Source organism: Nesoenas mayeri (genome assembly GCF_963082525.1).
Source record: "Nesoenas mayeri genome assembly, chromosome: 14".
Taxonomy (NCBI): Eukaryota; Metazoa; Chordata; class Aves; order Columbiformes; family Columbidae; genus Nesoenas; species Nesoenas mayeri.
This window is the reverse complement of record NC_137556.1, coordinates 213,887-230,027: the sequence shown is the minus strand read 5'-3', so window position 1 is coordinate 230,027 and position 16,141 is coordinate 213,887. Positions and strand designations below refer to the sequence as shown.

The window sequence follows — 16,141 nt, the reverse complement described above, 5'->3', positions numbered from 1 at the left end:
GGTGTTTAAAGTGAGGTTGGACATGGCACTTAGTGCCATGATCTAGTAAACAGACTAGAGTTGGACCAAGGGTTGGACTCGATGATCTCTGAGGTCTTTTCCAACCCAGTCGATTCTGTGATTCTGTGATTCTGAGTCATATTTGACCATAGCAGTACTTTTTCCTTTTGGATAAGCCCCACAGAATCAAGTATCCCAGTATGAGTAGTGTGCAGATTTGCATGAAGCACCGTACTCTGTTGCTACAAAGGGAACATTGGCACTTACAGAAATGCCGGTGAGGTTCTGAACCACAGCCTGGGTTCAGTGAGACCACAAAACCCAGCCTGGGCAGGGGGCTGGCCTGGTGATAACTCGTGGCGGCACAGGCCTGCCAGCGTGAGCTCACGATGACCTGGCTGTGAAACGCGTGTGCGGTGGTGCTGCGCGTTAGAGTGCAGCCCGAGCAGGGCTCCGCTCTGCCGCCCCCTCCGCCAGGGGGGGACTCCTGCCTGCAGCGCTGTGGGCCGGCTGGAGAGCGCCGGCTGGCGAAACGTGCCTGCTGTCGGTGAAGATTTCTTCCTTTATGCTGTAAGAGCTGTTCTGCCAAACAACTAGTTGATACCAGCTTTGGCAAATGAATCTTCACAACATTCACAGGTGGTGTGAACTGAAGCAACCCTTTTGCTACAGTTTTCATCAGTTAATTAGAGCTTGGTTTGATGGAATTGCTTGGTTTTGATACGGCAGTTTCATTTTTAAGTGTGACATAGTGTATAAAGCAGAACAGTATTCTTAACAGTGCTGCATTGATTTTGAAACAGCAGCTCAATTTAACAAGATATTTTAAATATTTCCAGAAGAGAAATACCAAAGTTTCCATCTGTTTTCTGTTAGACAGGGAAATTCTTAATTTTCAGGATTTTCCACACTACTTAATTTATGGTCTTTTTTATAACCAGCTCTAGATTTTGAGACTGTGTAGAAATCTACTTAGATGTGACCCCCTTTCTTCCCTCCTCCCATCCTGCAGGACTTTCTAATTTTTTTAATGCTGAGAAGGGAAGAGATTTAGAAATTGCACAGAGCAGATTTGTCTTACAGTGTTAATCATGATCTGGTCTAGAACTTCATGCCTTCAGACTCAATAGGGTCAGTACAATGTCATGGGCAGATGCAGCCCTCTGGTTAATAGACTCATATTGTGAACTTATGGGGTTCTGTGAAGGTTGTGATCTGTTGTGCAGATAATTGTTTTTTCTTCAATGATCGTGCTGGGGTCTTTGGCAGGACGAAGAAGTAAATAGTGTTGACCAAGAAAATAAAGCATAGTGCTGTTAGATTTGGAAACACACAAGCCTAATGTTTCTCATTACTTTTAGCATGTCAGTAAATATTCTGATGACAGTGGACTTCTATGTGGCTTTTTCATGCATGAATACATGCTTGCCTCTTGGTCACCATTTTGTGTTCCCAATTCTAGCCTAATCTGTGCTTAGCATGACTTGTCTCCTTGTTTATTGTACCCATGCCATTGGCCGCATTTAATTATTGCTTCCAAAAGTGATTAAGAATACCTCCTATCTAAAAGGGGCTATCACGCGTTGAAGAACTGCTCGGTTTTTTGACATGTGCAAAGGTATACAGGTGTCTAATCCTCTTTGGCCCTCACGGTAGCCGGGTGCACTTTCTCATCCGTCGGGAATACGTTTCTACCTCCCATGGGTACACAGGCCTCTGAGAAGTCCTGGGAGAAGGGCACTTGCCATCAAGTTGTTTGTGTTGTGCTCGTGTTTGAGACACATTACCCGTTGAGAGGTGCCAAGGAAGCACAAGTAGTGGCTGCTGTACTTGCTCTCAGTTATACAAACAGAATTCTGGGGAATGTAGTCCACAGATGGCAAGTGACTTTTCTTTATCAGCCTGAGGATTAAGCTGCTGTTATTATACAATGTCCTGATGATGTCATTGTAGCACTTCAGAGAAGAACAGGGATGAGTGATGGGCTGCAAGAAATGCTGTACTTCAAATGAGGGTTTGGTCAGGTTCACTGAAACAGCCTCAAAATTCCCTCTTGGGTTAAAACACGGGGAAATGAAGTTCCATTCTTTCCCTTCCTCCTACCGATGCATGCAACTTTTTGTTGAATTAAACAGACTTTTATATTTGGAGATATCTTTGCTTCTATTTGAGCACAGGAGATTATGATTCTGTTTGTTTTGTACTTGAAGTAAGTAGAAAATGAAAATTAATGTGCAGCCTCACAGTAATGCAGGAAATCTTGACTGGAATCTAGCATGAGAGCACTGATCATTGCTCCTGCAAAGCTTCACCGCTGTGGCTGTGCTGTGCACTATCCCTTTCTTTGCATTTTTCAGCACTTGGGCCATCTCCAGACAGGGAAACTAGATCTTTTCCAACATTGCAAACCAGATCTCCAAACGTTCTCTTCACTGGCAGCCACAGATGGGAATAATAATGCTGTCAAATAAAAGTGAATACAGGGATGATGATGGTGTTTGTCTAATGTCCACATTTTTATTTGGTACAGTTAACAACCAGATGTTAAAACTCCAGTGATTATATTATGATGTGATATTGCCATTCCTTGTGTCAGCTATAAACTAGGATTTTGTCCTCCGAAAGGCATAGGCATTCATTTCTCCTGTGGCAGACTATAAGATACTACACCCTAAAAATAAATCCCTGTGATTAACATTTTGCATTGCCTGTGCCTTAGATTTAGTGGTGAGTATTTTGCCTTATTCCGTAGCTAGAAAGCACAATTTATTTGGAAGCTCCGTAGCCTTAAAGGCTTTCTGGAATTATGAACTGAATGGTCCAGTTGGCAGGTGCCTACAGTGACCACCTCGTCCAACCGCCTGGCCACTTCAGGGCTGACCAAAAGGTAAAGCGGGTTATTAGGGACGCTGTCCAAATCCTCTTAAACACTGACAGGCTCGGGGCAGCAACCGCCTCTCCAGGAAGCCTGTTCCAGGGTTTGGCCACCCTCTCCGTGAGGACATGTTCCTAATGTCAGGTCTGAACCTCCCCTGGCGCAGCTTGCTTTGTTCTCGCGCCGGGGGATGGGTTCCGTTGTGTTGATGTAAGGCAGGTGAATTCCTGGGAGCAGTATTTCACCAATTTTCAAGAAAAGAAGGAAGAGCTTATGCATCTGTGACACATCTCTTTTCTTTTTTGTCAGTCCTTGGTTTGATTATATCTGGTCTAACCGAACCCTGGTTTTGGTGATGTGGGAATGAATGCTATCTACCAGGCAGAGGTGAAAACTTACTAATGTAAAAATTGTTTTTCTGTAGTGTGCACCTGTCCTAAAATTTTGCATCCATAGAACTTATTCCACACATTGATTATACTGGGTGGTGTAAGAAAACGGCTGAAAAATCACCCTTGTACTTATTGGTCTGGTTGTGGAGCAATACCCTAAATAACTGAGTAAATCTCTTGTTGGATCGAAGGGTAGAAATTCTGTGCAGGAGGTAGGTTTTTTTTCTCTGATTTCTATGGTGTAACTGACATCTCTCCTGTGACTTCAGGACAACTATTCTGTGGCTACACCAGTGCAAATCATCTTGGCCTTCCCAGAGGCATTTTTAGACAGCTGCCAAATCCTTCTATTAAAGCAAAATTTGGAAAAAAAAAGCTTAAAGACTGCAAGGCTTGGATTAAGTGACCTCTGCTTTCTAGTCCTGTAGTTTCAACAGCACTAATCCTTATGGTAAACAAACTCCTGCCTTCATTGCATGGTGCCCCTTTCTGAGAACATTAGAAGGGACTATTTGGAATCTTCAATAGTACACCAGACAGGCGTACAGAAGCCTGATTGTGCTGCCACCTCCCTTGGAGGTTTTCAGATAAAGATTGTGGTGTGTGGAGAAGTGAGCTATCTCTTGTATTCTGTAACCATGTCAACTGTCGTGCTGCAGTGTCCACTGACAAATGATAGTACGTCTTATTTCTCGCAGGGCTTCCAAAGCATCAGAGTCCAGGACCTTAAGGAATGTCACACAGTGGGTACTGAACTAACTGGCACTGAAAGGAACAGGAAAACATGGCAGTCCATATTTGAAATAATTGAACAGGTGGACTCTCGCTGATAAGAAACCATGTCAAAAAAAGGACGTAGCAAGGGCGAAAAGCCTGAGGCCCTGATCGTTGCCCTACAGGCTGCCAATGAGGAACTCAGGACCAAGCTAACAGACATTCAAATTGAGCTGCATCAGGAGAAGTCTAAGGTAAGTGAGGACTTGGTTTTAAATAACAGTGTCTGAGCTGAAGGAGAGAAACACATGGGAAAAACAGTATCACAGAAATCAACAGGTGCAACACAACTCTTTCCTAGAGCAGTGATCTGATTCTTTGCCCACATACAACAGTTTCTTGCTGTGGATAACCTGTTGCTTCTGTAGAAAAGACTCATTTTTGCTGAGGGACAAGTTTAAGAAGCCTATGGTTTTCAAATGGAGCAGTATGTCTTTTGTAACATCTTTGGCCATATTCCAATTAGTGGGTTTCATCCTATCCACTCAGTGTTTAGAAATTTTGTAGTGTTACTGTTTTTTGAATGGCTGATACTTGATAAAGATGTGCCCTTATTTCAAAGTCGAGTGAAGTATTCCTTAAATATATAGCATGACAATCCTTGTCAGCCCTTGTAATCCATCTGCAGTGCAGTGTATTGTATACACTGGGGTATGTATGCATTGTTTAAAGCTTGTTCAGGTACCAATGGTCTGCTGGAGTTACAGTCTTGGGTATGTAAAGTTAGTCTAAACCCAGCTGAATATCATGCATGTAGGTTATAGCCGTGGCCATATAGTACAGACGTACCTGTGAAGGTTTGAGGTGCTTCCCATATACTTCAGAAGCCTTTGGTGCAACCTCAAGGCTGCATGCTGCAGCTTCAGCTCTTGCCTACATTTTCGGCTGAACTTTTCACTCTTTCCTGAATTGTCTGTGCTAGGGCAGCCCTGGCAAAACACATAATACCTCCTTACACTGCTACAGTGTTTGTGCCTGGTAAAAAGACTGAGTGTTGTTTTATACCTACTCCACTTATACCCTGCCTGCATTCTATTAAAATCCTTGCAAGCAACATCAGTTTTCCCACAGGTGGTACTGAAGTGGCTTTGCAAAGAAGTGTACTTTTTGCTCTCCACTGTGTTGCTTCCCCTTCATTTAGAGATGCTTCTAGTGGCAAGCACAATATGCCTGTGTTTTATAGTCGGAGTACAGCTTTTGTGCAATAAACCCTTGTATGGTAAGTGCTAAAATTCCCTGAATGGGGGTGAGATTAAGGCTGTCTTCAGGTTTAGCAGTGTGTTCTTTATGAGCAGTGAAGACAACAAGTGTCCGTTTAATAACTCCTGGTGAATTCTTACGAAGTGGACTGGGAGCAGTGCTCGCTACAGCCTGCGGCCCCATCTGCAGCCTGGTTGGCAGACACGTTTTCAAGGGGTGGTGCCTAGCGATATTTTTCCAAATGAAATATACTGAAGTCCATCAATGTGGCTCTTTTATTCCTTTTCGGATAAGTGTATATACTGGGTGAAAAAACGCAGGGTGACTTGCATCTATCTTCAAAACCTGAATAACCACAAATCCTTCGGCCTCTAAGAGGTCTTTTTCATAATTTATTTCTTTTGGGGATGGATGTTCATGCCAGTACCTCAAGGTTAATCACACTGGTAATCTCAGACAACTGTTAGTCAGCGTAGTGAAAGTTGGCTGATATAATTTGGGAGAAACTAAACAGAGGCAAGAACAGACAGTTCTGTGTTACCTGTTGTTCTGAGAATTTCTAGGGGCATTCTACCTTCACCTGCCAGTGAAGTTTATAGTAATTAATTTGCAACCTTTTAAAAGAGGTGAGATTTGCAATGTGCAACAAAGCAGACATCATCAATCCTTCAGACTCATTCTGCATCCTTTTCTTTCATAAATGGTTGATGACAGCAAGGATGTTTTTTGGTTCTTTTGTCTTCCCTGCGAGCTTTGGCATTCCTGTGTTGCACACAGGCAAGGCTTTAGTTATGCTCTTAAGAAGCCACAGGCTGGCTGCCAGAAAACTGATGGCACAGGGAGCTTCTGCCGTGCTTCCCACTGTACTCTGGGGCTTGCTGCTTCTTGTTATCACTGCAGCTATGGAATTCCAATGAGGAAGTTGCCAGTGCAGATTTTTGTTACTAGACATCGCTTCAAGGACGGCCCAACATAGTGAGAGTTACAAAAGTAGGCAAGTCTTGAAAACAACACCAGAAAAGCTAATCTGAAATATATTTAAATGTGCTTGAGTAACACCAGAAATGGGAAGGGGAGCAGAACATGAACAAAACTATGAAATTGTTTGTGCACTTCAGTACCTCTTGGGATACCCATCTGTAGGTGCTCTTGTCCGTTCCTGTAACTAAATCAGACCGAGTGCTCAGTTATTAAAGCAATTATCATAATGAAGTAGTGGGGGGATAAAAACTACAGAAGATCACGCTTCTGAATATTCTGCAGTTTGGACTGAGAGGAACAGACATTTTAATCTGGAATTCAGATTTTGGCTATTTTTCCTTTTTCCCTAGACATAAGCAGATTCAGACTGGATGTCTTGGTACTTGTTTGTAAAATCAGGTTCGAAATAGGATGCCAACACATCAAAAAGAGCTTTGACAAAGTGTTCATCCCACAAAGGGGTCAAACAAATAGAACCTTGGGACTTTTCCCGTCTCTGCTAGCCATAAGTTCTCTCTACCAATGAATCCAAAGAGGGTAGAAACCTCTGGGCCATTGTGGTATTTCATTGAACAGGTCTCTTTTCCATTACTTCAAATGTAATTAGTTTGTTTTCCCACAAGACCCTCATTGACTTTCCAAATCTTCCCATCAGGATTGTATGTCTGCAAGTCAGCCTAACATATGATGGTGTATCAGTTGAATAAACTAGGCAGCCTGTAAACTAATAGCCATAAAACCAGGCATCACAGAGCTTAGCTGGGGTTGTGCTCAGGCCCTGACTGGGTCTGCATTGCACCGCTGTGGATAACCAAACTACTTTGTTGAAAGTTTAGATTTATCTTTTTATGTTATGCCAGAATGGAACACTTAAAATAATTGCACCTTGTTTTGCAGTGCATTCAACTCCCGTTTTAAAAACAAGAAGATGTGTTATAAGAAAGAAAGAAAGAGGGCATCAGGGTCATTTTTATTAATGAGTATTCAAAATCAAGGATGAGCCTAGAATGAAGAAGGACTTAAGGCAAACCAAAAATCTAGCCTAAGGACTTGGGAGTTGAGTGGCTAAGGTTATGTGTGGCATTCTTCTTGGAACTGATCTGTGTATTAAAGGCATCTTAACATCTCACATGAATCATACAGGTGTGATTAGGAGAGTGGTTTTTAGTCCTTGGCTGCAAAATCTTCTTGTTGCATATGACATATTATTGCACATAGTTACTGCATCAATAGCCTCTGCAGTCTTCCAGAGAAGCCAGCGGCAGTTGCAAGTGCAGACCACTTTTAAAAAGCACGCATATTGAATACTTTACTTCGAAAAGTTTTTGTGCATCCTAGAGCCCTGTGGAGGGAGTTCTGGGATAATATTTCAGATTTTTTTTTTCCATGGAGCCTTCTGAGGAAGATACTTCTCATTTTTAGAGTCGCTTACTTGTCAGAATGACTTTGGTGATTGAAACTGAAGTAGAGGTATGTTAAAAAAGTCAATCAGCTCTGCATATAGCTGAGAGCACTTCCTGCCTTCACTAAATCCTTTCCAAGTAATTGATTAGGCCCGCAGGCTAGACCACTAGTGTCTCTTGGAGGGCTTTCAGATGGCCTACTAATATACTTACTCATATTGACTGTTTTTTTCCTCTGGTCTTTCTTTCTAGGAGGTTTGCTCACTCTTCCTTGTTCTTTGTGGTCTTTATTTAAAAGGAATTAACAAGGAAGTTCTTACAGTCTTTGAAACTGCATTCTTTTTCACTGTAAATAACAAACCTACTGAGTTTACTGTGTACTGAGACCATTCCTTATCCATTGCTTTCCTTTGGTGTAGGTTCACACAGGTTTCTATTGTGGAATTGCTCAGGGGTGTGGAGTTGCACCTAGAGATATATTGGTATAAGTGTACTGAGGGCTGATGGGTTGCTCTATAACTTTGATTCCAAAGCCATGGACAAAGAACTTTAAAAACGCTTGTTAACTGAGAGTAGCAAGGGACATATTTTAAGTAAAGCTAGCTGCTCTATAAGCATGATAACCAGTGAAGCGTGCTTTTCTGTAGATATGTGTCTAAGAAGTGACTACAAATGCCCATTAAAGCTGAATGTGTGGGTAAGAACATCTGTAAAAGATGAAATATTTCCTGGACTTTCAGACTTGCACTTTACCTGACTTGGAATCATACAGAGGCAAACACTTCTCTCACATCTGACTGACTGCCCATCGTTGTGAAAGTTGTAGGAACCTTGCTATTTCTGAGCCCTCTGATTTTTCCAGTGAATTTGACTGACATTGACTGATGGGTTAAAAAGTTATTAGACAAATGCACACGCATCCACGGAGTCTAATCTCCTAAGGGAATATTGAAAGTACATGTAGTATCGCTGCATGAGGCAAGACACCTGGAGAAGACAGGGTTGTTTTGCCTTGAGTAAAGACAGTGTAAAATCTATTTGAATGCTCCAGGAATTGGCCCATATTTTGTTGTAGGAGGGTGGAGGTTCATCTAGGGTCTGCAGCGGGGTCTTCCTTAATTTGACACGGCTGTGTGTCTGGGTGGGCTTGTTTTGATAACGTTGTGTTGGTAGCAGGTGACTTTCATTTTATCTCAATGCAGGTTGCTAAACTTGAACGAGAGAAGACTCAAGAAACGAAGCGTATCCGTGAGGTGGAGCAGCGCAAGCAGACCGTGCAGATCACAGAACTAAAAGCCAAACTTCATGAGGAGAAAATGAAGGAGCTACAGGCTGTGAGGGAGAACCTCATCAAACAGCATGAGCAGGAGATGACGCGGATGGTGAAAGTCCGAGACAGTGAAATCCAGCGCCTGAAGTCAGCGCTGTGTGCGCTGCGGGACGGGAGCAGCGATAAAGTAAGGACAGCGCTGACTATTGAGGCTCGTGAAGAGGCCAGAAAACAGTTTGACTCCGAGCGCCTGAAGCTTCTGCAGGAAATAACTGAGCTGAAGTCTGCCAAAAAGCAAGTAGATGAGGCCCTTAACAACATGATCCAAGCTGATAAGATCAAGGCAGGGGATCTTCGAAGTGAGCACCAGTCCCACCAGGAAGCCATTTCCAAGATCAAATGGGAGAGTGAAAGGGATATTCGCCGCCTGGTCAGTAACAAAAACTGTTCATGTGGTCTCTTACGCTGTAGTGAGCTTGCTTCTTGTGCCTTTTAGCTTTTTGTGAATAACAGAACTCTGTAATGCACCTGAGTTTGCAAAAATATCACAAAATTCTCAGTCACTTCTCAGTGGTAAATAGTTCATGGTGAGTTGGGCAGAGCAACCACTGTGATGGCAGCTAACACCTTAAAGTAAGCGGGTGGTCGGCCTAGTCTGAGAGGATGTGGCTTGCTGGAATGCGGATACGTGTGCAAGGGGAAGTGCCAGTGCCTGTTTGGATCTGCACCTGCAGTTTGCTAGCTTCTCTAGCCCTTGTGACGGTATCCTAAACACGGTAGACCATGGCAGGAGGGGAGACGTCTGTTGGTTTGATCTTGGCCTAGCCTTCAGTAATTACTATGGAAAATTAATAAGACGAGACCCATACCAGCAATGGTGCAAGTTGTGATGTTTACCTGTCATCCGGGGAACTAGACCCAGCTGCAACAGTGGAAAGTTTGGCTTGAAAACCGGAATTCAAGATTTGGCAGTAAACTAAAAGAAATGTTAATTTAAACTGTCAGGAATGACATTTTTTTGTTTCCCCCGCAGTTCAAAGTCTGTGTACTAGAGGTATATTCTGGTGTTGCCAAAATGCTCAGTAACATAGTATAGACTAGTAGTGGTGGATTCTTCCTATCTGCCTTCTGACTTCTGATGCTTCTGGTCACTTTGTTCCCCATTTGCAGTTCTGTGTAGCCATGAGGACAAACTACTTTTTTTTTTTTCTCATCTGAAATTGCGAATCTCTTTTTGGGATTTTGATATAAAAAGGAAGCGTAGTGAAATTCACGATGAAACAGAGCCATTTAGTAACATGAAGGTCAACTCATGTTCCATCTGTGCATGACTTTATGTTTAGCAACAATGAAAGTCTTTTTGAAGGCTATTTACTCACATAAAAACCTTGAACAAGTCCAGAATTCCTTTTATGTGGCTTAGACAAGTGGTTTTCAAATCCATTATATTGCTCTCAGAGTGACATCTAGTTAGTGGAGATCAGAATCTAACCCTCCTCATTTGAAAACTAGTTTGCAGAAAGCTGCAAGACCAGAAAGTATCTTTGGCAGCTGTGGACAAAATTTAACATAGACACCATTTTTGTTTTCAGGGCATGATTCATATTATTCCCACATAATAGTACTTTTATGTTGGCAGAGCGATTTGCAAATTCCCATTCACCAAATTTTCTTGAGCTCAGTGATGTTAGCAGCTTTGTATCAATTTTTATGATTGCAAGGCTGATCTTGTATGGGCTGATCTTATCCTAAGTTTTAACCTAAAATCATTCTTAAAGTTGTTGTGAGGTCAGATAATAGGCACTTCTTTTTGTGTTGGATAGTCATGGGATATTAGGCAGAAATGAAGTAACAACAAAATAAATAGCCTTGAGTTTGTACTCAGTAGAAGATTCATAACATGGCCATCAGCTTTAAGAAATACTGGGTCTGCACAGTTCTTCTGTTTGTGAGAACCAGACCATAACCTCTACTGCCTCAGCTAATGTAGCAACATTTACGCGAGCAGGAGCCAGTCTAAACTTTTCAGCGTTTGTTGGAGTTTATTTTTTTTGTTAGCATAAAATAACTGACTGAAATACAGTATGAAAGCCTGAACTCTTTAGCCAATTATCGATTAACACGTTACACCATGCACAGTTCCTGGGCTTCACTCTGTGTAACGCTGGTGAACCTGCTACTGTGCCAATGTACGGTTATGGCTGTAACCTCAAAGTGTATTGTTTTACAAGCTTGGTGCAGTATGATATAGCAGATTTAAGTGCTGAACACCGCTATTAAATGATATACTACTGATGTGGAGAAGGCTGAAATGCTGTTGCCTTTACACAGTGTGTGTTTCTCTTATTCAGATGGACGAGATCAAGGCTAAAGACAGGATCATATTTTCCTTGGAGAAAGAACTGGAGACACAGACGGGCTACGTGCAGAAGCTGCAGCTGCAGAAGGAAGCTCTGGATGAACAGCTCTTCTTGGTGAAGGAGGCAGAGTGTAACATGAGCAGTCCCAAGAGAGAGATCCCAGGAAGGGCCGGAGATGGCTCAGAGCACTGCAGCAGCCCTGTACGCAGATTTTACTGGCCCCTGCAAAACAGAAACGTGGCTGTGTTTCTCTTGCCTTAATATTTTCTCGAGCCCTGGGAAAACATTCCCATTCTTATTAACTACAGAGAAGTTAAGTCCATAGATTCTTCAGAGAGAACGGTAGTGGGCCAAAGCTTTGTAAGGCTGTTTCCTTGGTTGCCGTATTTACAAACATGAAACAGCTGAAATAGTTAGTGCCCTTTAGAAAGAAGCATTCCATGAACATACCTATCTGAATAGCCTGCGTCCTTGAAACAGACGGAATTGGGAAGATGGGCAGGGAGAAGGCTTGGAGGGGGAATCCAGGAGACTTTTAGGAGATCCTCCTCTTTCTGTCCTATTCTCCACATATACGGCCCTCGCTGTCATTCACAAAACATGCAACTCACTGGTTGTGTGATTAAGTCTATGGTTTACACAACACATATGCATATATACACACATAGTTACACATATACAAGTGAGGAATAAGGAGGTAAATGCAATTGATACTGAAAGGGATGTCTGTACTTTTTCACCTGACAAGATGGTTCAGCAAATAGAAGCAATGTTTAGGAAAAGGCAATAAAAATTGCAGTCTTTTCTCTTTTTGCTTTTTCTTCCTCATCATAAAAAAATATTGGCATCTGTTTTGTCGTTTTCTCTTTATTTTTTTAAACAGCTGAACATTTTCAATTAAAGTATCCCCCAAACCAGACGCTTTCTTCCCCCCCCCCCCAATACACGTTTGCCAGCATGTTCCATACTGTAAAAATCCATAAATATAATTCGTTGATGATGACAGCTTAAGTTGAGTAGTATGTCTTTTTTGAGGATTCTTTTCCCAAGCATGTATTTTGGAAAGAATCAGTAACTGTATTTTGTTGTTGCCAATGAACAGGACTTGCGCAGAAACCAGAAGAGGATAGCAGAGCTGAATGCCACAATCCGGAAGCTGGAAGACAGAAACACGTTGCTCGTTGATGAACGAAACGAATTGGTGTGTGAACTTTGCACTCTAGGACAGAGGAGGTCAGGAGCCGTAGGGGAGGGCAGCGAGGGGAGGGTCCGGAGGCGGCAGCCGGGGCGGATGAGCCTTGTTCGGCTGTCTGGCAAGGCGCTCGGGGGGCAGTAATTTCATTGAAGTTAAATGAGTACAAAATCACAATGGAAGTTGAGGCAGAGAAACTTATAGGTTCTGTGTGAATGCTTATGTTCCCTCAACCTCCTGAGCATACAACAGTGTATGGTAAGACTTGCCTTGCAAATGAAATAATGTCTGTAGTCTGGTATTTGACCAGGTCGAGAATAGTTAAGTATTTGGTCTAGGGAGAAAGGACAATAGTGAGTTGATCCCCTTATCTGAGTTACTCCTAGACTGTGATACCCGTGTGTTGAAGTCAGCACCCTGGCCTTTTAACCTCTCCATATTTCTATATCTGTGATTAAGGATGAGGTGGTGAAATTCAGCTCTTGAATTTTTTATTTTTTTTTAATTCCTGAGCTAGGAGTCCTGATGCACTCCTTTGGTATCAGTTTAGCTGGCTTGGATCTCCTCAATGTTCTTGATGTAGTATTTGCAAAATAACGTCTTACCGAGAATTGAAATTACAGATTTGTTCTTGTGTCTTACTTCAGTTATGAAAAGCTCTCAACCCCCAAATTTCTGTGATACTGAATAGCCTGGAGTCTGATGAGCCAGCTTGATTAGCTATTGCATGTCATTAAACATTCAGCCTGTTTTTTCACAAGGAAAAAAAATTAAAGTGCTTCTAAGCTGTATCTTGCACAATGTGACCCCAATGAACACGTTTTGTTAAATGTGACCCCGAGTACTGCTGGAAGTACCATACACCTTAAGGTACGTTCAGAGTAGCAACAACTAACTTCATTCTTGGGGTAGGACAAATGGTTGTTTTGCCCACAACTCTGCTCATCGAACACGCACCCTTTTCCTAGCTGCTCCCTCTTTTCTGTTAGCAGAAGGGATCTTCATGTGCTTGCCAACCTGCTTCAGACAAAATCTGTAGGTTAGTTTAAATAGCCTACTAAGATGTGACAATGTGGGCAAATGTGGGAAACTGTCCTCAACAGCTACAGAAAATTCTCGCAGTCCTTTCCTCAGCAGAACTGAAAGGGGCAGGAGCCTCCCAGTGACAAACAGTAATGCAGAACGGGGACAGTGCCTTTGTTGGGCAGGTCACCGGGCCACAGAGATGATGTCTTTCTGCAGCTGCATGCCATCTTCCTTGTCCTCCCTTAGAAGAAGAAATTATATCTATAAAACACTCAGTATTACTGGATGGAACTAATTTTTCAGAGGAAGAGACCTTGTTTAAAATTCTAATTGAACCAAGACTGAAACTTCAAGCATTGCCCTAAGATACCTTCCTACCTTACAGGATTTTTTTAAATGCTATTTGTTTTGTTGATCAAAACAAAGTTGATTGTGCATGTGCACGAGTATTTCACTGTGTGCCATTACAAAAGAGACTTACAACGATGTTGTTATTGCTGTGATACAGACTGAATAGGTACCTATGCAAATCTGTCTTTCAACAAGAAAATCAATGGGTTTCTTGCAGATAAAGCACAGGCCATCCTGGACTTGTGTAGCAGGTTTGCAGTCACCTGTGTGTTGGGTCATCTCTATGTCTGAGTTTTCCCATAGATAAAGCCATCTTTTGGAAATAGATGTAGAATTATGCTTTGAGATTTATAAAGTAAGTTACTGAGCTGTAAGCATCAGTTACAGTAGATCACTGTGGCATTTTACTGGGACAGTAGTTCAACAGGGAAGTAACAAAAATACTTCTAACAAAGGAGGGAGAAAAAATAGCTTTTATTTTGATTATTTACAACTATTAATTGCTTTAATCAATCCAGTTGAAGCGTGTTCGAGAAGCCGAAAAGCAATGTAAACCTCTTCTGGAAAAGAACAAGTGCCTCACGAAGAGAAATGATGAACTTATGCAGTCTCTGCAGCGCATGGAAGATAAACTCAAAGCAGTCACTAAAGAAAATATAGAAATGGTGGGTACTGAAGAGCAAAATGAGGATTACTGTGTGATCTATGTCCATTATGGTGGCCACATTTGCTTAGTGTATGCATGTATTTACATTGAGAAAATGTGTAGTATATAGTGTATAATACTGCTGATAAGATGCTTAGGTCTGTATAGTAGGTCTTGCATACTATAGCATTGTGTATTATACACACATGTGCATTTTATTTAAGTGAATACTTAATCAGTCTTTTATACTATCCCCAAAATGAGAACATCGAGTTTCAATAGTTTTTAAAAAGAAAAAAAAAGAAAAAGAAAAAAAAGTAGTTGTATCATGGGGTCATATCCCACTGTGCTGTTCTGCATCTGAAACTCAAAAAGGAAGCTGTTAAGAGCAATATTTTCAGCCATCATGATGTTCCTCTTTGAATGTACATGTTGGTGTTAGAGCTGATGATGGCAAAGTTCTGGTCTGCCACTAAGCGCGTGCAATCCTTCTGTAAAACATGCATGATAGGTGGATATGGGAAAGGGAGGATGGTGGTGTTATAAATTTGTCTAGGGTTATAAATTTCACATATCGGGGCTATATGGAGTGTGGTCAAAGCAGTTATGTCTGTATATCCTTCAAATGGAATTGTGCTGAGTATCAGTCAGAATACGGTCTCTACACACGTACTGATGTTGCTTCGGCATTAATAAAAAAGAAGGTGGAAGTTCTGGGTTGCCAGATGTAAGCTGGCAGGCTGAGAAGACTGCAGTAGCCACTGTCCTCATCTGGAGCAGGCTGCCACGCATGCAGCTTTCCTGGTGATTAGGGTGAGATGATCGGATTTCCTTTCTTGTCTTATAGAAAAAAAGGCTGTAGTGTTACAAGGTTAATCTGCGTTAAGACTCTGCAATTCATCCATGCCCAGAAGAACAATAAACTTAACGCAGGTGTCATGGGTCAGAATTATCATAGAATCAATAAAAGCATGGCATTCTGGGAGTGGATCCCATTTGTGTACTCACTGGGTGGGTAGAGAGTTCAACTATATTTGCCACATGTTGGGGCATCTTGGTGCATGGCAAAGGAAGGGCTATGGTATATGACCATTAAGGGCTGCTGTAGAGGCTGTATTGCCATAAACAGATAAAGCTTTGTTCTGGTTGATGAACCCAGCCTTGCTGTGCTGCTTTGTTGTTAAGAAGTGCTGATGGGTATTAATAAAATTATAAAAATGGGGTAGCTGAAGCATATTTAAAGGGCTTAAATGAAAAAATAATGTCTAATTTTTAACTGAAAGATGGTCTTTTTGTCTTTTAGTTGCTGGATCTTATTTTATCTATTTCTTCTTACCACAGAGAGAAAAAATGACATCACATCCTCCACTAAAGAAATTAAGATCTCTCAATGACCTGGATCAGGCTAATGAGGAACAAGAAACTGAATTCTTAAAGCTTCAGGTCATAGAACAACAGAACATAATTGATGAGTTAACACGGGTATGTCCAGAGCACCAGGAAATTAGGAATGATTCCTATGTACAGTTCACCACTGATGGCGTTTTTTCCTATAGTTAGAGGTCTGAGGGTTAATATCTTACTTTTAACACCTGCAAATTTGTAGACATAGGTGTGTATGGGTGAAGTTTAACTGACTTTCTAGTGGGGCATCAAATCCTATGACTCAAA

The 16,141-nt window shown here is 41.8% G+C and overlaps 1 protein-coding gene across 2 annotated transcripts in view; it reads left to right on the top strand.

Moving 5' to 3' along the window:
• Nucleotides 1-4,106: 4,106 nt before the first annotated feature.
• JAKMIP2 (janus kinase and microtubule interacting protein 2) overlaps nt 4,107-16,141 on the top strand; it is a gene marked incomplete at both ends in the record, with an annotated part of 29,968 nt that continues 17,933 nt past the window's right edge. For both annotated transcript variants that reach the window (XM_080353561.1, XM_080353560.1), the window contains 6 exons: nt 4,107-4,235; nt 8,828-9,325; nt 11,247-11,456; nt 12,358-12,456; nt 14,343-14,489; nt 15,812-15,952. In XM_080353561.1, the coding sequence (XP_080209687.1) occupies nt 4,107-4,235; nt 8,828-9,325; nt 11,247-11,456; nt 12,358-12,456; nt 14,343-14,489; nt 15,812-15,952 (1,224 nt within the window). The remainder of the gene's footprint in view (nt 4,236-8,827; nt 9,326-11,246; nt 11,457-12,357; nt 12,457-14,342; nt 14,490-15,811; nt 15,953-16,141) is intronic.